General features: G+C 53.1%; 1 protein-coding gene across 1 annotated transcript in view; it reads left to right on the top strand.

Moving 5' to 3' along the window:
- Positions 1-15961, top strand: part of IFT122 (intraflagellar transport 122) — an 89110-nt gene extending 73149 nt beyond the window's left edge. Inside the window, 9 exon segments of the mRNA XM_017885022.1 lie at positions 1568-1708; positions 2813-2907; positions 7488-7588; positions 9915-10080; positions 11016-11130; positions 13098-13223; positions 14729-14808; positions 15190-15354; positions 15786-15961. Coding sequence (XP_017740511.1) covers positions 1568-1708; positions 2813-2907; positions 7488-7588; positions 9915-10080; positions 11016-11130; positions 13098-13223; positions 14729-14808; positions 15190-15354; positions 15786-15875 — 1079 coding nt within the window. The 3' untranslated portion in view covers positions 15876-15961.
- The last annotated feature ends 6412 nt before the right edge of the window (positions 15962-22373 follow it).

Here is a 22373-nt window from a genome sequence, read left to right as displayed (position 1 = left end):
TTTTTTTTTTTTTTTTTTTTTTTTTTTTGAGATGGAGTCTCGCTGTGTCTCCCAGACTGGAGTGCAGTGGCACGATCTCGGCTCACTGCAAGCTCCACCTCCCAGGTTCACGCCATTCTCCTGCCTCAGCCTCCCGAGTAGCTGGGACTACAGGCACCCGCCACCACGCCCAGCTAATTTTTTGTATTTTAGTAGAGACGGAGTTTCACCGTGTTAGCCAGGATGGATTAATCATATTTTTTAAAGTTGACTTCCCTCTCTGTGTCAGGCCCTGGCTGAGCACTTAACCTATGTAACCTTGAATCTTGCCAACAGCTGTGCAAGGATGAAGAGGCTAACTGTGCCATGCCAAGTCACAAATCTAGTCAGCAGCAGAGCCAGAATTAGACCAGTACCTCTCTGACTGGGAAACCTGATTTTTCTGTTTTGCTGCCTATTTAGCCTTCTAATTGAAGTTGGGTGTTTCATGTTCCATAGCATCTGATTTACACTTCTATATAGTAACCGTTGCCACCTCCGGACACATTGCAGAACAAATGTCTCCCTGTTGGAGCTCTCAACCGAAAGCCCTCATTGAAGGATAGCACATTCTCTGCTGCTTCAGCATTTCCAGAGCATCCAGTTGCTGAAGTATCTGCATGTTTGGGCAAAACACATCAACCTATCCATCTGTCTGTGTCTGCCCTTCCAAGAATCCATCACCATAGTAACTTGGTACTCAGACAAGAGATTGTATATGAAAATGGAACAAAGGCCAGACCTTCTCCTTCTCTGAAGGCAGAGGATTAGGATCATTTGAATGCCCACATATAGCAAGTGACATGGCTACAAGTGCTTCACTGTCAGCCACCAACATCTCAAGGGGCTGGCCACGTAGTAGGTACTCAGAAAATATCTGTTAAACAGTGTAGGAATGATTGAGAGTTTTTTTGCTTGTTTTCACAAATGGTTGTGAGAACTGAGGTAGATCCTTCAAAGTGGTCACTGAAAAGCAGTCATTTGAAGAGAAACTGAAGAGTTGGGCTTGGTTCTGGGACCTTGGGTGTGACGCTTTACCTCCATCTTGCCAAGTCCATTTCATTGCTCATAAAAGGGATAATTTTCCTTCTTCATAAGTCTGTGATGAGGATCCAGTGAGGTGATTAGCAACAAAAGCATTTTGCAAACCTCCAAGTGCAGTAAAGTGGCAGGTCCTGTTTGTGTCACCTTAGGAGTCACAAAACTTTGCCCTGGAATGAGCAGGGGGCAGAACCTCACTGAAGATGAGCAAGTTTCACTCTTAGACTTTGCCCTGGAATTTGGCCCCTCCAGTTTTTCCTTTCTGCCATGCTTTTCAAAGTCGGTCGCCTTTTCCCAGCCAAAAAGGAATCTGTCTCACTGTACTTTTTCCAGGATGTAGCCTCGTTTATTTAGAGAAGCTCCATCCCAGCAACGAAGCACTGCAGATGCTCCAATGAGTGTCCTACTTCCAAAGCAGCCCTGTGCGAGCCCCACAGAGCTCCATCCTGCCTCCTGAGTGACTTCCTAAATTGCATGTGCTTTTTTCCTCCCTCCACCGCTCCTACAGCATTCCACAAGGCCGGGCGACAGAGAGAAGCGGTCCAGGTGCTGGAGCAACTCACAAACAATGCCGTGGCAGAGAGCAGGTTTAATGATGCTGCCTATTATTACTGGATGCTGTCCATGCAATGCCTCGATATAGCTCAAGGTGCGTAAACATCAGCCAGACCACTGTTTTCCCAAGCCCCACTTCTGATAAACATCAGAAGAGCTGGAACATTTTAATTAAAGCTCTGGGCTTGTTTATTGGGTGTATTGTCCATAAGCCTGCCTTGCAGTGGCATAATCTGGTGTGTCATCTTTTTCCAGTTTGCCCATCAGAATGGTATGAGGACCGTCCTGGGGTTACAGTTGGCAGGTCCAGCCCTGCATTGCTCATTCAGAGCATATCTCTCCCCTGCTACCTGGGAGCCCATAGCTGGACCTGGGTGAGCACTGGGTTTTAAATTTTTTTAATTAAATGAGAAGATGTACAAGAGATGACTTTACAATAACGCACTCCAGATTCTTACTCATCCCAGCCAGGAAAAGTTTCAATACTGCTTTCTTTCACAAGACTTCCCAAGATGTACTGAAGGAGCCCTGGAAGTGGAAGAGAAAGATGTTCTTTTCCACTGGAAAAGGCCACATGCAGGGGTGGGGAAAACACTGGAATGGAGGCTGCAGGTGACTTGTAACAAGTCACAATCCTTCCTGAGCTCTGCGTGCCCATCTTTCCTGTGGGAGTCCCTTGTCCTGGTCCCTTTGGTTGCCGGGAGCTTCACAGAGTCATGCTTACAGTTTGAAAATTGTCAAGCCCAGGTGTAAGGTCACGTTTTTGTGTTCTGGCCAGTGCCTTATGCTTCTGATAGGAGCAGCAGAGGGAAGAGGCATAAGATAAGCATGAATACAGTTGGTGTCTGCCTGCCCTTGTCCCAGCAGGCTCTCTGACACATCTGGGGTCTTGCTGCAGCTGTCGCTCCCTGAGGGGAATAACCTGGGAGGGTGCAGTGAGAGATCTGGAAAAAATATCCTCAAACTCCCTGGCCTTATGCCCTGCCCACCTAAGACTTCACTGTCCTGGAGTGGCCCTACTCCTAAGCAGAGTACCTTTCCCCTCACTACACTTTGTCCCTCACCCTGGCACAGACACTGTGTGGTGGGAGAACTGATGCCGGCAAAAGTACTGTTGCCTGGCCCCTCCTCCTGGGGCCAGTTGGCAGCCGCAGACACTGTTTGATATGTTTCCCCTCCCACCCGCTGCACACAGCAGATCCTGCCCAGAAGGACATGATGCTTGGCAAGTTCCACCACTTCCAGCGTTTGGCAGAGCTGTACCATGGCTACCATGCCATCCATCGCCACACGGTAAGGTGGCTGGGTCACCAGCGCCTGAGGGTACTGTCTGCTGTGCTAGGGGTCCTGGGCATGTCTAAAGAGCAGCAGACTGGATGGAATGTAACCCACTGGTCACAGTGAACTGCTGAGGAATCTTGGTCTCTGCTGGGGAGAAAAAGTTTGATTTTCCTTGATTGACTATTTGTTTGCCATTCATCAAGTAGTGGGCTGCTGAATTGTAATCCAGAGCTGGAATGGGCCTTGCTAGTTCCTCAGTGCAGGCTTTGATGACTCGGGGAAACTCTGCATTAACCAGCAAAGGGGGGCGGGAGTTCCATGAGGCCCTCTCCTGCAGTAGGGCGAAGACCCAGGTTAACCAAAGGCTCGAGTTCCCTCCCTGGCCCTGTCAGTGACTTGTGTATTCTTCAGCAATTCACTTTCCCTCTCTGTCCCTCAGTTTCCTTCTCTGTGAAACCAGAGTGTTGGCTAGGTCTCCAGAAAGCCAAATAGTTCTTTTTAGTCACTCCCTGATTCCTTTGAGAAAACCATTTTAAATCTGTCTGGTGGCAATGAGGAACAGGTGATGGGTTGTCAACAGCCTCTTCATCCACTGTATCTCCTCAATCACCCAACAGATGTTGAGCACTTAATACCTAGTAGGCAATGTACTGAGGGCTTCATTGTATCAAGTCATTCCCTCCTTTCAACCACACTTTGAGGGAAGGACTGTCACCCCCATTTTACAGATGATAATGAAGCCCTAGACAGAGGGGTCTCACAGGTTATTAGGTTGGTGCAAAAGTAATTGCAGTTTCAGACTGAATTTTAAATCATTATAACTAGGCTCAAACACATCTTTATTAATCAAAATAGGAACCATTATGATCAACACGTTTTTGCCAATGAGAAATAAGTTTATTTCTATAGTGTAAAAATCCATACTTTGGGATTCAATGAACTCTTGGAAAGCATTTTCTGCATCCTGCTGGTTGTGGAAGCGTTTTCCCTGCAAAAAGTTGTTGAGATGCTTGAAGAAGTGGTAGTTGGTTGGCAAGAGATCAGGTGAATATGGCAGATGAGGCAAAATTTTGTATCCCAATTCATTCAACTTTTGAAGCATTGGTTGTGTGATGTGTAGTCAGGTGGGTGAAGAAGAATTGGGCCCTTTCTGTTAACCAGTGCTGGCTGCAGGTGTTGCAGTTTTCAGTGCATCTCCTCCATTTGCTAAGCATACTTCTCAAATGTAATCGTTTCACCAGGATCAGAAAGCTATAGTGGATCAGACCGGCAGCAGACCGCCAAACAGTGACCATGGCCTTTTCTTGGTGCAAGTCTGGCTTTGGGAACTGCTTTGGAGCTTTTTCTCAGTCCAGCCTTGGAGCTGGTCATCACTGATTGTCATATAAAGTCCACTTTTTGTCACACATCACATCTGATTGAGAAATGTTTTGTTGTTGTTGCATAGAATAAGAGAATACTTCAAAACGACTATATTTTCATTTTCGATCCACTCATGAGGCACCCACTTATCGAGCTTTTTCACCTTTCCAATTTGCTTCAAATGCCAAACAACCGTAGAATGGTTGACATTGAGTTCTTTGGCAACTTCTCCTGTAGTTGTGAGAGGATCAGCTTCGATGATTGCTGTCAGTTGTTGTCAACTTCCAATGGCCGACCACTATGCTGCTCATCTTGGAGGCTCTCATCTCCTTTGCAAAACTTCTTGAACCACCACTGCACTGTACGTTCATTAGCAGTCCCTGGGCCAAATGCGTTGTCGATGTTATGAGTTGTGTCTGTTGCTTTATGACCCATTTTGAACTCAGATAAGAAAATTGCTTGAATTTGTTTTTTGTCTAACATCATTTCCATGGTCTAAAATAAACAACAAGTAATAACTCATTAGCAAAAAAACATAAAGTGAGAAATGCCCATTGAAATGATGTATAACATAAACACATTTAGGAATGTATTCTACTATCAAACAGCAAATTCCAGAGCCAATATATGAGTCTCAGTAGGCTGGCACTGGAGCCTGTATTCCTAGCCTTTCCCTCCCTCTCTCCTTTTAGAGAAAGCAGGCTAGTATGTTGGTCTAGTGGGTAAATTTGAGAGTCCTCACACACAAATGACACCGTGTTATTTACCTTCTCTGGCCTTCAGTTCCTTCTCTATAAAATAGTGATAACAGCAGTATCTACTTGATGGGATTATTGTGAGGATTAGATGAGTTAATATTGGAAGAGTACCCGGCATAGAGTGACCCTAGGTGGCAGCTATCCTTATTACTGCTGCTGCAGGCAGGGCTTCACACCAGCTTTCCCTGGCCTGCTCCCTGCGGCTGGGCATCTGGCATTTCTCTTTTTTCAGAGATGAGATTTCTGTCACCCAAGGTGGAGTGCAGTGGCATGATCATAGCTCATGGCAGCCTCAAACTGCTGGACTCAAGTGATCCTCCTGCTTGAGCCTCCCAGAGCACTGGGATTACAGGCATGAGCCACCACGCCCAGCCTTTCTGCAGTTCTTTGACCTCTCAAATGCCCTGCCTTCCACCTTGGGCACTTCTTTCCCTCTCATCTGTGCTGACCTCTCAGCACATTTTTTGCTTCTTGGGAAAGTCTGGCAAGAAGGACTCCTAACAGGCTCTGTGCAGACCAACCATCAGTCTAGTGTCACATCTCTTCCCACAGCAGGGTCAGTGATCTCAAGGGACCTCATCTTCCCTTACAGTCTTTGCCTTTCCTGAAACAAGACCCCCTAGGGTCCCTCATCTCTATCAGGTGCTCACCTGGAGAGAAACCACCACAAAAGGAGCCCAGACTCAACTTGGGCTGGAAGTCAGGGCCCAGCTCAGCCTCAGTTTGCCCAAGCCACTCCGGAACCTGGCTGTCAGCTCCTTCCCTTAGACTTTTCTCCTGCTGCTCCCTGTCCTCTTCCTCACCTGGGGTATGGGGCTGAGGGCTCCTGTCTCTAACAACTGAGCTCTGCTAATACACACAGGACCTACATGGGACTAGGAGCTAAGGGGCCTCAGACCAGCTGGGGCCCTGGCTCTTATCCCAGCTGAATTTTCTTAATTGGGCCATTCCTTCGTTCAACAAATGCCTACTGTGTGATAGACCCTGTGATAAGACCTGGTGACACAGTGATGAACAAAACATTGTCCCTGCAGTCAGTCCCAGTCTAGCAAACAGGACAATCCATCAGGGGTAAAGTTTAGAGGCCTGTGAAGAGACTTCCTGGAGGAGGTGGCCCCTCAGCCAGAAGGCGGGAGAAAAGTAAAAATGGGGCAAGTGTGAAGCAGAGGAGGAGGAGGAAAGGTGTTTGTGGCAAAGGTCACAGCCTGTGCAAAGGCCTGGAGGTGAGTGGTAGTTTGTGGTTCAACATCCAGGGCCCAGGAGAGCAGCACTGATTCAGGGCAAGACTGGAAAGGGAAGTTCAGGTCCTTCCTGGATACATGGCTTTTTCCCAGAGGAAAGGACTCCCCTCCTACCTATTGTTTCTGGGACGTCACTTAGCTTCCCTACCTAGTGCAGTAGAACCAGAGACAAACTTCATCTTGTTCTTACCCTGGAAAGGATGTGGTCTCAGGTTTTCTTGAGTTCTTGGAGCTAACAAAAGCTATAGAAATTTAAGTGTGAATTAAATAGAAAATGCTAAGCTCTGAACTGAAGAAGTGTAGAGCAAAGTGAGTCCTCAGGAGTTTAGACCAATTAGGGGTTAAGCTTTGGTGGCTCAGTGATGAGTAGGGCGTCACAAGACCCTTCTTCAGTACTCACAAGAAAAAGGAGTGGCTGGCCTGCTTTAATCCTCACTATTTAAAGCTTTATTAGAAATGGGTAATCTCAGTTTATGTACAGTGTGCCAGATGCCTTCAAAATAAGGTATTCTTGACCTTTTATAGACCCTCACATAGAAAATTCCCTATTTGTCTTCTGAGCTTCTGGCAGCCTCTAGGTACGAAGACCAATCATTCCACTAATGTGTGCTAACTGCCTCCTGTTAGTGCCTATGCCAGAAGCCAGGGAAATGGGTCAGCAGTTGAGGAACTCCGCATATGTGCTCATTTGGTGGCACATCAGTCAAGCTGCTGTTGGAAAGCACAGAAGAGGCATGTGGGTTCATGCTGGAGAGGGCTAAATGCCCTGTTGAAAGACAGGCTTATATGAATCAGTGGTTATGTCCTAAGTTGCATAGAAGGTCTTCTCTTTTAGAGCTAATTGGAGACAACTTGAGTAGTTTAGAGAAACGGAGTCATTACCAACCCCAGAGGCAGTACAGCTTGGAAGAAAGACATTCTTGGGCTTTGGAATCAGACCTGGGTTTGAATAGGAGCTCAGCTCTGTTCTAGTTGGTGACTTGGGCAAATCATCTATCTAGGTGTCGGTTTCCTCATCAGTACTGTGAGGATAAAAATGCATACCACAAAGTTATTATGTTAAAGACCAGATGAGACAGTGACTGTATGGTGCCCAGCACACAGTGGGTACTCAATAATCAGAGCCGCTCTTGTTGATGTCACTCAGAATTATTGGTGTCTGCATTTTGGCCTGGCCCAGCAGCAGCTCAGTTGAGGAACTCAATCCCTGTTTGCTTTTCTCTCACTGCAGGAGGATCCATTCAGTGTCCATCGTCCTGAAACTCTTTTCAACATCTCCAGGTTCCTGGTGCATAGCCTGCCCAAGGACACCCCCTTGGGCATCTCTAAAGTGTATCCTTTCTCTTAGCCCTCCCCTGTCCCGGTTCTTGTCTAATGACCCCAAGAAATTCCTTCCAGAGCACTTTCCTGGCAGAACCTTCCTCTCTCAGCAGCCCTCAGGGAAGAGAGAGAACTCACCCTCCCGCTGCTGTTTGGCTGTAGAGGCTCAGCAGGGAGGCCCAGGGGCCCAGGCCAAGAGAAGATAAGTTTTCAGGGCTCTCTGAGCTGAGCCCAGCAATAGGTCTCTGGCCAACACACTGTCCCAATTCCTCCTAAAACCCACAGATGAAGGTGTGACTGAAATGGAAGAAGCACCAGGCCTTCAGGCTTGGAACCTTGGGCACTTCCCCAGACTGGGGAGGAGGGAGTTTGTTCAGCCAAGGTATACATAGCACCTGCTATGCCCCCGAGCCCTGTGCCAGGCACCAGGTGACAAAGCTGCCATCAAAGAGGGAGGTCACAAGTTAGGGCCTACTTTGGTGGATGTTTGCTGTGTCTGAGGGTGGAATGAGGCTGAGGTCAGGGCCACGGTCAGGGAAGTTTACCTGGAGGAGGTGATGTCCATCATGCAAATTGAGGCAGCCAGGGATGATGGCAAAGTGGATGTTCCAGGGGAGGACCCAGCATGTGGAGAGGCAAGCAAGGCATGTGGGAGGGTGTGAAGGGGCCCTGAGTGGGAGGGGGCCCTGAGTGGGAGGGGTCCCAAGGCCTGAGGGCGTACCTTTGGGTTTTCCTCTCCTTCTGTAGACACTGAGGGCCACAGTGGTGCCATAAGCAGAGCAGGTGCCTGAAGGGCCTGTGCAGCCAGGTACTGGATCATTGCCAGGCAATGATCCAGATTTTTAAGGTCTTGGATATCATGAGACATAATTGTCCCTGTTCTTTTCTTTTCTTTTCTTTTCTTTTCTTTTCTTTTCTTTTTTGAGACGGAGTCTCGCTCTGTCGCCCAGGCTGGAGTGCAGTGGCCAGATCTCAGCTCACTGCAAGCTCCGCCTCCCGGGTTTACGCCATTCTCCTGCCTCAGCCTCCCGAGTAGCTGGGACTACAGGCGCCCGCCACCTCGCCCGGCTGGTTTTTTGTATTTTTTAGTAGAGACGGGGTTTCACCATGTTAGCCAGGATGGTCTCGATCTCCTGACCTCGTGATCCACCCGTCTTGGCCTCCCAAAGTGCTGGGATTACAGGCTTGAGCCACTGCACCCGGCCAGCCATTGCGCCCAGCCATCCCTGTTCTTTTCTAAATCTCACTGTACTCTCAGCTCCTTCCCAGCCCTAGCACCACCTTCCCTCTGCAAGGAAAACGCACTCCACTGGAAAAGACGCAGAGCTCTTTGTTGTAAGAATTGGCCTTGCTAGAGGATTCCAGGCCCATTATTTACATTTCAGGGGAAACAACCCCAAATCAAGGGATGCCTTCCTGGAGTCAGACCTCTGCTGCATGCATCTCCATCTTTCCCCAAAGGAGCAGTCAGGGCTATGCCTGTGGGGGCTGAGCACCTGTACTCATCCTTTGCAGCAAGTTCTGTTTGAATCAACAGCTTGGTGGGACCCCTGCCCTGAGCCTTACCCTGTGCCATCCCCTGGGGACCTGGAAATGGCTCCTGACAGTCCCTGACTTTGAGGAGTCATGCTGAAGACACAGAAGGAAACTCTCCACAAAGCTGTTGAAGCGGACAGGGCTGTGCTGCAGAGGGCAGGAGCAGGAATACTGGGAGGGAGGTGGGAGGAAGGGCAGGAGGGCCTGGGAGCAGCCAACATCGGAGGTGACCTGAGAGGAGAGCACAAAGGCTCATCAGCCTCTGGCTGAGGAGCTCCAAGGGGGCCCCAGAGTATAGGCGAGGCTGCTACTCAGAAACTGCCCACCAGGCCCTCGGGGAAGGGCATGCAGGCAGAGTGGAGTACACCCAGGGGCCTCAGAGCAGGGCTGAGGGTGGCTCCCCAGGGAGTCTTGACCAGGCCTCACCTGGCAGGGCGAGAGCAGAGCGCCCTTTGTGCCAGGCGTCCTAGAGGGCCTGGCTGGCAGGTTTGGTGAGGCAGGAAGAGCCATTTTGGCCTAGTCAGGGTGCAAGATGAGCCATCAGCAGGCCCAGAGATGCTAAGCAAGGTTAAAGTATTAATGGAAACTATGCTGTTTTTATATCTGGAAAAATTCCTGGGCCTTGCCATCCAAGAAGTAACACTCACCTCTTACAAGCGCACAGAGCCTTCCCACAATCCTTCCTCTGCCCTCCCGGCACCAGCACGAGCTGTGTTCCAGCCCGGGGCTCACTTCAAGGATAGGCAGTGCCAGCTCCTAGGCCTGGTGTTGCCCCTGCTGTCCTTAACCCTGTTCACGGCAGGAAAATACTCTTCACCCTGGCCAAGCAGAGCAAGGCCCTCGGTGCCTACAAGCTGGCCCGGCATGCCTATGACAAGCTGCGTGGCCTGTACATCCCTGCCAGATTCCAAAAGTCCATTGAGCTGGGTACCCTGACCATCCGCGCCAAGCCTTTCCATGACAGTGAGGTGAGGACGCAGCACCCTTGGGCAGACGGCTTCTCCTCTCCCCGAGGCCATCTCATGCCTTCTTTCCTGGCCTGGGTTCTGTTTGAAGAGAGACAGCTGCAGCTCCCTCTAGGCTCTGTGCCCCCTGCTCAGGCCTGGCCATGCCAGCTCCTCTGTGCTTCCCTGTCCACCCCCAGTTCTCCCCGCAGTCCCCCCGGTGCCAGCTCACAGTCCCCGACCCCAGCCCCAGCCCTCAGCCCGGTCTCCCTTGCTCCTTGCCCTCCCTTAGGCAAGCCCCACACCTCTGTGCCCAGGTGGTTCTGCCTTTACCCCAGGCCTGGCTCCAGAGCTGACCCTCACTCTAGAAACCTCTGCCCTTTCTGGAACCAGGCTGTTTCTCCAGCAAATCTATCCCACACTCCCAGCCCACATTTCTTCAATCCAGCCAATTTCCTTCTTTCACACCCCCTCCCTCAAGCTCAGAGCAAGGACTTGCATCAAACAGACCTGGATTCACATCCTGGCTCCACCCTCTCCTAGCTCTGTCTCCATCTTTCTGCACCTCAGGTTCCCCCTTTCCCACAGGTAGTTGTGAGGCTAAATGAGCCAGCACAGGCCACGTGCTCTGCACGGTGCCTGGACCATGGTAAACGGCTGGCTAATGGTGGCAGCGGCCACTGTCATTCCTGCCAGGGGAGCAGTGCCGTTGAGCGCTGCCTGTGCAGGTGTCTTGGGCACAGGCCCCCAAGTGACAGGGCTTAGGTGTTTCGGCAGGCCTTTTATCCTGCTTCCCCATGGCATGGAGCCCCTGGGCCCGGCGCCCCTCCCTGCCTGCCCACCCAGGTGGCCTTTCCTCTTGCCGCCAGGCCCCAGGGGCCCGAAGCCAAGAGTTCCAGGGGGAGGGAGGACACCGTGTCTGCCCCGCCTGGCCCTGGGAGTCCGTGGCTGTTTTGTAGGAGCCTGGTGCCCTGTGCTACCGCTGCTCCACCAACAACCCCGCTGCTCAACAACCTGGGCAGACGTCGGCATCCAACTGCCGCCAGCCCCTTCATCTTCCCGCCTCTTCCTACGGTGAGTGCCCTGGCATCTGAGCATGTGGCAGGACAGCCTGTGGACCACTACGCCACGTCCACTGCTCTCTGGCCCTCCAGGACGTTGGGCAACGCCAAAGGCGTCTGAAATGTCCTGTTTATGCAAATGAGGACATCTCCTGACACCCACCTGCCTGACACAAGAGTCACTGTCGTGTTCCCATAGATTTAGGACCCACCGTGCCCAAAGCTGCAAGCACACCACTCTGGGAACCTGGCACAGTGGCTGTACATAACCCAAATGCCCCCCCAGGAAGAGAGTCCGACTGGGCTCTTACATCGGACTGGGAGCTGAGATAGGTTTTCAATGGCCCCGCTCCTTTGAATGTTGACAGAGGATCCAGAAGCCCCTTCCCAGGAGCGTGAGCAGCAGGCCACACACACACACACACACAGAGACCGCCGTGCACGTGCACACACACAGAAGACGGCCCCTGCACACACACACAGGCGCCCCTAAAGACATATGCCCCTGCAACACACACACAGACTGCCCCTGCACACACACAGACTGCCCCTGCACACACACAGACTGCCCCTGCACACACACACAGACTGCCCCTGCACACACACAGACTGCCCTGCACAGAGACTCGCCACCTGCACACACACAGACTGCCCTGGCACACACACAGACTGCCCTGCACAGAGACTGCCCCTGCAACAGAGACTGCCCCTGCAACACACACAGACTGCCCCTGCACACACACACAGACTGCCCCTGCACACACACAGACTCGCCCCTGCCACAGAGACTGCCCCTGCACACACACAGACTGCCCTTGCACACACACACAGACTGGCCCCTGCACACACACACAGACTGCCCTGCAACACACAGACTGCCCCTGCACAGAGACTCGCCCTTCGCACACACACAGACTGCCCCTGCACACACAGAGACTGCCCCTGCACACACAGACTGCCCCTGCACACACACAGACTGCCCCTCACACACCACAGGTCCAGAACTGCCCCCTTGCACAACACCACCACAGACTGCCCATGCACACACACAGACTGCCCCTGGCAACACGACAGCAGCAGAGCTGGCCCCTGGCACACACACATAGATTGCCCCTGCAGACACAGACGCCCCCTGGCACACCCCCATCAGACTGCCCCTGCACACACAGAGCTGGCCGCCTAACACACACACACAGACCGCCCCCGCAACACCACACACAGGACTCGGCCCCGCTGCACAGAGACTGCCCCCTGCGCCACGACACACCACAGAGACTGCCCCTGCAGCACAGAGACTGGCCCTGCACAGAAAAACACACACCAGACTGCGCCGCCCTGCACACACACAGCAGGGACTGGCCCTGCACACACACAGACTGCCCTGGCAGCAGAGAGCTGGCCCTGGGCAACACCACACAGAGCTGCCCCTGCAGCAGCACCACATAGACTGGCCCCTGCACACACACCAGACTGCCGGCCTGGGCACACACACACATGACTGGCCCGTGCACACCACACACAGACTGCCCTGCACAGACACACAGACTGCCCCTGCACACACCACACAGAGCTGCACCCCCCTGGAAATGCACACAGATTGCCGCCTGCACAGAGACTGCCCTGGCACACACAGCAGACTCCGCCCCTGCACACACAGACAGCACACAGAGACTGCCCCTGCACACACACACAGAGACTGCCCCTGCACATATACACACAGACTGCCCCTACACACATGCACAGAGACTGCCCCTACACACACACACAGACTGCCCCTACACACATACACACACACATACTACCCCTGCACACAGAGAGACTACCCTGCACACACACACACAGACTGCCCCTGCTGCCTCTTCTTGCTTTTGGTGAAGCTGCCAGTGGGTTGAGAAGGAACTCTGTGGTCACCCCACCTGCCTGGTGGCAAGTCCCTTGCAAGGCCCTCAGCCCCCTCAGCCCTTTCTCTATGCCCTCCAGACGTGCTACACTTGGTTGAGTTCTACCTGGAGGAAGGGATCACTGATGAAGAAGCCATCTCCCTCATCGACCTGGAGGTGCCGAGACCCAAGCAGGACAACAGACAGCAAGAGATTGCAAACAACAGTATCCATGCCCTTGGCCAGAGCCTGTGTATGCGGCTGTGTGAGGGGTCTGGGGCCAGGCGGGATGCAGGAGAGCCCAGTCCCAGGGGATTGTAGGCCATGCTGAGCCTGGCTGTGTGTCCCCAAAGAGATTGGAGAGGCCCACATGGGACAGAGACAGGGACCAGAGATGGGCAGAGAGCTGGCCAGGGCCTGAAGACCCAGAAGTGGCAAGTGGCACCTTGGTGTTCCTGTATGAGTCTCCCACCCTCCCTTGTCCCCTAAAAGTCACTGGCTGTGCCTCTGTCTGTGCATAACTCCTACATAGCCAACATGGGACATGATGTTGGTGTGGGCCCCCAGCTCTTCCCCTCAGGTCACTTTTGCATGCAAGTGACAGAGTCCAAAACTGTCAGACAGGCCGAACAAGCGAAGGGTGTACAAGGAAGCCCCAAGCAGGAGAGGAAGCTCCCTGGCCCAGCACTCAGTCTGGGCTGTGACAGGCTGGCTCTGCCTCTCTTGGCCGCACTGTCCTCTGGGGAGCTTCATTCTTCGGCAGCACTGCGGTGCCCCCATACCACAGAGATGTCAGGAGCAGTGCCAGCCCCATATCCCCTCAGCCTCATAGCCCCCAGAAACAGCCAGCTTTCCTCTCAGCCGTGGCAGTGAAATCCGCGGGGCACAGCTCAGCCTGCCCCTTTGGCCAGGAGGATGCACCAGAGCAGTTGTCCAGGCCAGGCCACACTTGCAGGCCGGACATGGGAGGGGCTTCTGGCAGGGAAAGCACATGCATGGCCTGGGGCCTTGCTTCCTTGCACTGGCCGAGTCTGCAGGTCTGGGGGCTGTGAGCCTGCCTTTCCTGTGGCTCCCAGCTGCTGCCACCTCCAGGGGCCACACTAGGAGGAGGGAAGCTCAGAGAGCTGCTTGCTGAAGGAAACACGGACCCATCTGTGCCACCCAGGCTCCCTCAGGTGCCACAGATGATGCATGCTATGGTGCTGGCAGGTGGGTGCTGTGCCCACTCCAACTTGACACCAGCAGTCTTCATGTCCTGGGCCTCCCTGCAGGACCCCTGCTGGCCTCTGTCACCAGCTCCACCACTGTGGGTGAGGGGCGGTTTCCGGGGACCTCCAGGTGAGTCTGACCCGCCCTGGGTCAGTAGGGGCTCTCACCCCTGTCTGCTCCATCACAAGTGCCCACAGACCCCCAGCAGCCACAGAATGTTTCTCCAGGATCCCTGGGCCTATCCCCTCCGTGCCCATCGACAGCAGCTCACAGGGCCCTCATGTGCTTCCCATTGGCTCTGGGAGCCATGGTGTATGTGGTCTGCGAGGGGAATGGGTGAGGGCAGCAGAGCCAGCAGAGTCCCTTCCCTCCGCCTTCTTGGCCTAAGCCCCCTCTGTTCCTCCACCTGGAAAACTGTTCCGTTGGCCTGGCTGCTGTTGAGTCTTCACACAGGTGTAGGGTGGAGGCTAAGGTCTGTCTCCATCTCTGCTTCTGATTCCATCCTTGACTAGACCCCTCCAGGCTCCCAGATTCTGCGGCTAGTGGAGACCAAGGACTCCATGGGAGATGAGGACCCGTTCACAGCTAAGCTGAGCTTTGAGGTGAGGGTGCCTCTCTGGGTGACCTGAAGGAGGGCAGCCTCTGTCCCTTCTCCTGTGCACACGGGGACCCTCAGCTAGCACAGTAGCGCAGGAGGATTGGCCAGAACTTCCAGATGTGGTGGCACGAGGGAGGGGCAGGACCCTTTCCTGTGGGGTATGGGAGCCATGGCTGCCCCCAAAGGACCATGGCCAAGGGCACAGGTCTGTGGACAGGGAGGCAGCTTCAGCTCTGGTGGAAGAAGCTTGTCACTGTCGGGGTCACCTGGGTTTAGGAAGCAGGTCCTCTCTCGCCACTGCCAAAGATTCCAGGATCATAATCCACACAGATGTGTCACTGTGGCTGAGGGAGGACACTGTGCCTCCTTCCCGCCCACCCTGCAGCAAGGTGGCTCAGAATTCGTGCCAGTAGTGGTAAGCCGGCTGGTGCTGCGCTCCATGAGCCGCCGGGATGTCCTCATCAAGCGCTGGCCCCCGCCCCTGAGATGGCAATACTTCCGCTCACTACTGCCTGATGTCTCCATTACCATGTGCCCCTCCTGCTTCCAGGTAGGTGGCCACCCCAGCAGCTCACGTGTGCTTCTCTTGGCCACTTTTCCCTTGCCCAAATGTCCCTCTGGGAGGTCTGGCCCCTTGGAGGAGGGGCACATCCATGGCTCGAAGTTGGGACAGAGGCTTGGCTGTCCTCTGCCCCTACTTGCATTCCATGTGCTTCACCAGACCCTGCGCTGTCCACACCCTCCCCAAATCCAGGAGGACCAGCAAGTGTGATGTGCTTTTGACTTTCACTCAGAAAACAAGGAACCCCACAGCCCCCTCCCATTTCCCCTTCCAGCCCTCAAACAAAGGTGCTGCAGGTCTGTGTCCGGCCCTGACCACTGCCAAGCCCCCTCCCCTTGAGAGGCAGTGTGTCCCAGCCCCAGGCATAGGGCTGATAAGCACTAGGGCTTCAGCCTGGGCTTATGGCTGTCTTCCCTCAGATGTTCCACTCTGAGGACTATGAGTTGCTGGTGCTTCAGCATGGCTGCTGCCCCTACTGCCGCAGGTGCAAGGACGATCCTGGCCCATGACCAGCATCCTGGGGATGGCCTGCACCCTCTGCCCACCTTGAGGTCTGCTGGGCTGTGAAGGAGAATAAAGAGTTAAACTGTCAGAATGTGTTTCTTGCCCAGATGAAGTTTGTGTTTTTTTTTGGGGGGGGGGGGGCCTTGTGTAACCACAGAATTCCTATTTATGGCATTTCATGCCTTGTAAATAGCACCAGGAGATGAGGAAGAGAATGTACATATATTTTCTAAGGAAAAAAATCTGTTACTTTCAGAACGGCTCTGAGTTGTTCGTGGCAGCCTGCTGGAGTCCGCCGATCTGTCAGACCGTTAGCATGTACATTTTGCCAACAGATTGCCTCAATAATAACAAAAGGGCTCCTTATTTTCATCACCGTCTACATTTTAGCAAATCTTCTTATTGTCTGCAACTTAATTTCCATATGCAAAAGTGCACCTGTTTCTAATTTGAAAGGAACATTACATTTGTGTGCTCTTAACATTTAATCAAAATGGCAATATGGAAAGGGGTAGGGGAGCAGGGATTTTTTTTGTTTATTTATTTTGATTTAATAGGGATCCATCTTGACAAGAAAAAATACCTGGGTCCAAAGAAGATGGCAGGAGTTTTTTAAAAAAGCCTTCTGTTTGGTAGCCCAGTCAAGGCTCCTGTCCAGGTCGTGGAGCTGCCCTCTTCCATCCACCTTCCCCAGCCCCACAGAGCAGCCCCAGCCCAGTGGAGACTCTTCCATTTGGAACAGCTCCTGAAGCAGGGGCTTCCGTTTGAGATTCCATGCTGCCAAGGTCCCTTCCCTCAGGGATCACTGGTGTCCAGTCCAACAGCTTGAGGGCGTGGAAGGAACAGCACACAGAAGCTGAGAACTCACATGTATTGGGGACGCTTTTGGCACCAGCCACATTCCATGCTGTCTCAAGCCTCTGAGCACCCCTGTGAAGGAAGGGTTATGATTTCCAGTGGGGCTGGGAAGGGGGTTGCCAGGGCCCAGGGGGTGCCTCCAGCCCTGGGAGGGGCGGCCCACAATTTGTCCAGCCGCGAGGCCCTGCCCCTATCACCCCCACTCCACCTGCCAGAGGTGGCAATGCAGCACTTCATGAAAAGCCCAAGAGCAGCCAGACACAGGCAGGAGAAAGGGTATGGGCTGCAATGCCATGCTGAAACCCACCCTCCCCTTGTGCTGCAGTATTGATTCCTTACAACCCACCTGTGCAGGGGGCAGGGCAGGGCAAATGTGCCCATTGCAGGGACGCAGACACTGAGGCCCCAAGGAGAGTGGCTGCAGAGGCCCCCAGTGGGAAGTGTCGGAGATAGAGCCCCATCCCAGAGCCCCTGCCCCGCCCTAGACCGCCCCTCCTTCCTGCCTCCCTCCGCATCTCTCTGGAGATGATAGAGGAAAAGAAAGGAAGGGAGCCAGACAGTTGTGCCAACAACTCCTCCATCGAGTGTCTAATTACTTACCATCATGCATGCGCTCTCTCACTAAACATTTATTAGTATGTTAGGATTTCCATTAGCGCATGACTTGAACTGAAATCATTTGCATATGGCTGGGAAAAAGAGGCGAGGGAGAAAACAGCTCCAGCTACCCAGCAGTCAATCACAGTGACAGATCAGATGGTCCCTGGCTGGAGGCAGGGGAGGGTTCCAGCTGAGACTCTAGCATGCATCCCCTCAGCCAAAGAACACAAAAATGAGTGTGCTGTGCTGGGTTCTGCTGCCTCGGGAAGCTCAGCTCCAGAGGCCTGAGTGCAACTCCTATTCAGTCAGATGCACTTTCTGTGCATCATCCAAGGCTGCCTATTACCAAGGTGATGACACTGAGCCTCAGTCATGTTATTTTTCATTCAGCAAATATGCATTAAGCCAAGGCATATTTGGTTGCACCTGGGTGCAACCTTTGTGCATAAGCCCTGTGTCTGGCTGCTTTTCTCTCTCAACCTGATCTGGGTCTGAACCAAGTCCAGTCTTTTCTCCAAGGCTGTTTCCCCATCTGCACAAAAGGGCCCCCTCCAGCTCTGACTCCGAGGTTCCAGCCTCAGTCTGCGTCTGTGAACAGCGCTGATGATCCTGTTGACCCCTCAAGTGCCTGTGACAAGAAAGGCACCACAGGGACCTGGCAATGCCCATTGAACTAAGAGGACACTGAAGCCAGACAGGAGTGGCTGCTGGAGGCTGCACAGTGGAGCAGTGATTCTGGCCTGTGGCCTGTAGTCCCAACTACTCGGGAGGCTGAGGTGGAAGGACCAGTTGAGCCAAGGACAGGAATTCAAGGCTGCAGTAAGCTGTGATTGCACCACTGCACTCCAGCCTGGGCAACAGAGCAACATTAAAAATTGTTTTAAGAAGACAAATGAGATAACCGTTGATGGTAATGACTGTGTAAAAACTGAACATGGCTGGGTGTGGTCACTCACACCTGTAATCTCAGCACTTCAGGAGGCCAAGGCAGGAGGATCGCTTGAGCCGGGAGTTAGAGACCAGCTCAGACAACATAGGGAGACCCCATCTGGCTGGGACTGGTCCCGATCTCTCATCTCAAAGTGCTCAACATTGTGCCCATGTTCTTGGGATGAGGAAGTAAGGGAGAGGTGGACTGGGCAGCCTCAGATGGACCTGACTGTAGACGCACCTCAGGCAGCTGGAGGTCCCCAGGCCTTGGTTTCCCCTCTTTCCCCAGCAAGGCTGTGAGGCCAGGAGCCCCTGGTGGCTGTTGCACAGGTGGGCAGAGGACCGTCCTCCAAGGTTGCTCTGTCTCTTCTCTGGCTCAGAGTCTGTGTGCCCACAACAGAGGCCACCACTGGGCAGGGCGCTTACCCTGGGCCTCCCTGATTCTCCCCCCACAGATCTAGAACACTGGCCTGGTATGGAGACCTCATCATGGCCCTCCCTGCTTGCCACCCGCAGCAGCTGCCCATGCCATTCAGCCAACACCCAGACCCCTAGGCCTGCCCTCTGTCCCCACCACGCCACCCTGGGGGGCCCAGCACCTCCACGCCCAGCTGGCCCTCCGTGTCTGCCCTGCTTGGGAGACTCTTTTGAGGCTCTTTTGACCCTCCTGGTCCACCTTTTGCTCCTCTGGGCTCCCACAGTACTGGGACTCGGAGAAAACTCTCATCTCTCACGCTTAGTTTCCCGTCAGTGCTCCCTGAGACTGGGAGCCCCTTGAAAGCAGGAACCGTTTGGGATCTGCCTTAGCGTCCCCAGGGCCTGGTGCATATAAGGAGTTTGGCAAATGCTAGAGTAGAAAAAAGAAAGGAAGGAGGGAATGAGAGCTGGTCTTTCTCCCTCCCTTATTCCCCCTTGATGCTGTCAGTGCCGTTGAAGGCCTCATGTAGCCTTGGTGATGCAGCCAGGTGGGGCTGAGCCATGTAGGGGACCAGGAGAAAGAAAGCCGAGGAGGAGGAGGAGGAGGAGGAAGAGGAGGAGGAGGAAGGGAAGGGGAAGGAGGAGGAGGAGGAGGAGGAGCTAGCGGCTCCTCTCACAGCAGCTCCTCTCTTGCAGAGGCTGAAGAGCAAGTTGTGCCCTGCAAGCTAAGCCCCTAATCCTCCGAGGCAGAGGCAAAGCCCCCACCTGGGCTCCCGAGGACTGGGACCTGGGTGCCCCAAGATGGCTGCATCCAGCCATCTTTGCTCAGGAAGCTCTACACATACCAGCTTGGCCAACACCCACACCATGGGTTTCTCTGGACTGCCCGACACAAGGTGTGGGTGCTGGCCAGGCCTGTGTTCAAATCCCAGCTCTGCAGAGGAACTTTGACCCTGCATGCCCCAGATTCCTCAGTGGTCAGTGGGGAGTTAGACCCTCCTCACAGGGGGCAGGAGGAGTTGTTCATTCACTCAACAAATGTTTATTGAACACCTCCTGTTGGTTGTGAGCTCAGAGGCAACGATGAACAGGCCAGGCTGGTCCTGCATTCTAGAAAGAGATGGGAAGTCAGTCAATAAGAAGACAAATGAGGCCAGGTGTGGTGGCATGCCTGTAGACCCAGTTACTCGGAAGGCTGAGGAGGATCACTTGAGCCTAGGACAGGAATTCAAGGCTGCAGTAAGCTATGATTGCACCACTGCACTCCAGCCTGGGCAACAGAGCAACATTAAAAATTGTTTTAAGAAGACGAGTAAGATAGTCGCTGATGGTAATGACTGTTTAAAAACTGAACATGGCTGGGTGTGGTCACTCACACCTGTAATCTCAGCACTTTCGGAGGCTGAGATTACAGCCTCCCAAGTGGCTCCCAAGGCAGGAGGATCACTTAAGCCTGGGAATTAGAGACCAGCTTGGACAATATAGGGAGATCCCATCTCTACAAAAATGAAAATAAATTAGCCAGGCATGGTGGCACACAACAATGGTCCCAGCTACTCAGGGGTTGAGATGGTGGATCGCTGGAGCCCAGGAGGTTGAGGCTGCAGTGAGCCATGATCGTGCCACTGCACTCCAACCTGAGTGACAGAGAGATACCCTGTCTCAAAAAACAATAGGCCAAGTGTGGTGGCTCACGCCTGTAACCCCAGCACTTTGGGAGGCCGAAGCAGATGGATCACTTGAGATCAGGAGTTAGAGACCAGCCTGGCTAACCTGGCAAAATCCCGTCTACTAAAAATATAAAAATTAGCCAGGTGTGGCACCACGCACCTGTAGTCCTGGCTACTTTGGGAGGCTAAGGCAGGAGAATTGCTTGAATCCAGGAGGAGGAGGTTGCAGTGAACCAAGATCGCACCACTGCACTCCAGCATGGGTGACAGAGCGAGACCCTGTCTCAAAACAGCGACTAAACCTGGTGGGGGTGCCTGGTGTGTAGGATGGTCAGGGGTGGTCACCCCAAGGACATGAGTGTGAGCAGAGACCTGAAGGAGACTCAGGAAGATATTAATACTGTCATCAACAAACATATTGATCACTTACAAGCACTCCCAATAATCCTATTAGGTAGGCACTATTATCATTCCTATTTTACAGAGTGGAGAACCGAAGCACACTCTTGGGAGGGCGGGGGAGCTGGCTGCACCCAGGCTGTGTAGCCTCAGTCCAGATGTAAGAGTGGATGGAAAAGAGCCTTGCCCAATGAGGGAGAACAGTGAAACCAAGGCTGTAGGGTCTAAAGATTCACGAACCAGGCTCTCATGGGGAAAGCAGGTGAGGTTTACTGTATAGGTGGATGTGCACCTGCCCCACACTGAGGTTTCCTTGTCCCAGCAAACTGAGGCCCAGAGTGGGGAAGGAAGCAGTACTACCGTGGTGACTCAAAGACCAGCTAGAATCCAGCCTCCTCTCCTCGAGGCTTCCACTGCCCCGCCCCAGGCCTGTGTGACTCAGTCTAGGGCCTTTCCATTACCTCAGCTAAACCTTTCTTTAGTCATTTATACCATGGTGTGAATGGCTGGCTGGTCCTTCCTGAGAGCTGTCTTTGATGAGGGGAGGGAGGCATAGCCCAGTTTGGGAAGCTGATACCCATGGAGCCCAGATGACTGTGTAGGTTATAATGCAGACTGCCACTGATTTGTAACGGGACCTGATCTACTCTGCAGAGCTAGTCCTCAGTCTTTTCATCTGCAAAATGGATGTAGCAGAGATGGTCAGAGTAGGTGACTTCGAATGACCCTTCCAGCTCACTGAGTCGGTTGTCCTGAACAAAGAGCATTTTTTGTTTAAAAAATATTTCTTGGGCCGGACACGGTGATTCATGCCTATAATCCTGGCACTTTGGGAGGCTGAGGAGAGTGGATCGCTTGAGCCAGGAGTTCAAGACTAGCCTGGGCAACATAGCAAGACTCCACCCCTACAAAAAATACAAAAATTAGTGGTGTGCACTTGTGGTCCCAGCTACTCAGGAGGCTGAGGTGAGAGGATCGCTTGAGCCCAGGAGGCAGAGGCTACAGTGAGCTATGATTGTGACACTGCACTCTAGCCTGGGCGACAGAGACCTTGTCTCAAAAAAAGTTTTTCTTTGTCAAGCTTTACAGAATAAAGAGCTCTGTCACCTCAGTGATGGCTGTTAGTTCCCCACTACCAGGGTTCCATGAGGTTGCAATTGTGAAACCCACAAAGGCGGAACCTGAGACAGAGAGGGGAAGTACTGAGATCATCTAGGGGGACTTCATTCATTCATTCCCCCACTCATTCATTCAACAAATATTCAGGAGCACCTTCGAGGTGCCAGGCCCTGGAGACACATCAATGAACAAAACAGACGTGATCCCACCTCTTTCCACTACAGGCCAAGCACCATGCTGGGCTCTGGGGACCCTGTTGTGAGCAAGATAGACCTAGGCCCACCCTTGTGGACTCACGTTACAGGCAGGGAGACGGGCACAAAACACAAATAAAAAGCTTCCATGCTGCCAGAAGCACTAGGCAACAAGCAAGGTGCTGAGGTACTGCTAAGCTGTGTGGGGTGGGGGCTCAGCCCAGCCAGGGAGGGGCTGGGTGTGGGTCAGCCTTGACCCAAGGCATCCAGGACACCCTCCTTCTGGCCATGAGGGTCCACGTCAGAATCAAACCCC

The sequence above is a fragment of the Rhinopithecus bieti genome, unplaced genomic scaffold, assembly GCF_001698545.2.
Source record: "Rhinopithecus bieti isolate Rb0 unplaced genomic scaffold, ASM169854v2 scaffold_13262, whole genome shotgun sequence".
NCBI lineage: Eukaryota > Metazoa > Chordata > Mammalia > Primates > Cercopithecidae > Rhinopithecus > Rhinopithecus bieti.
Note: the sequence above shows the minus strand (reverse complement) of the source record. Positions and strands in the feature narration are given on the sequence as shown.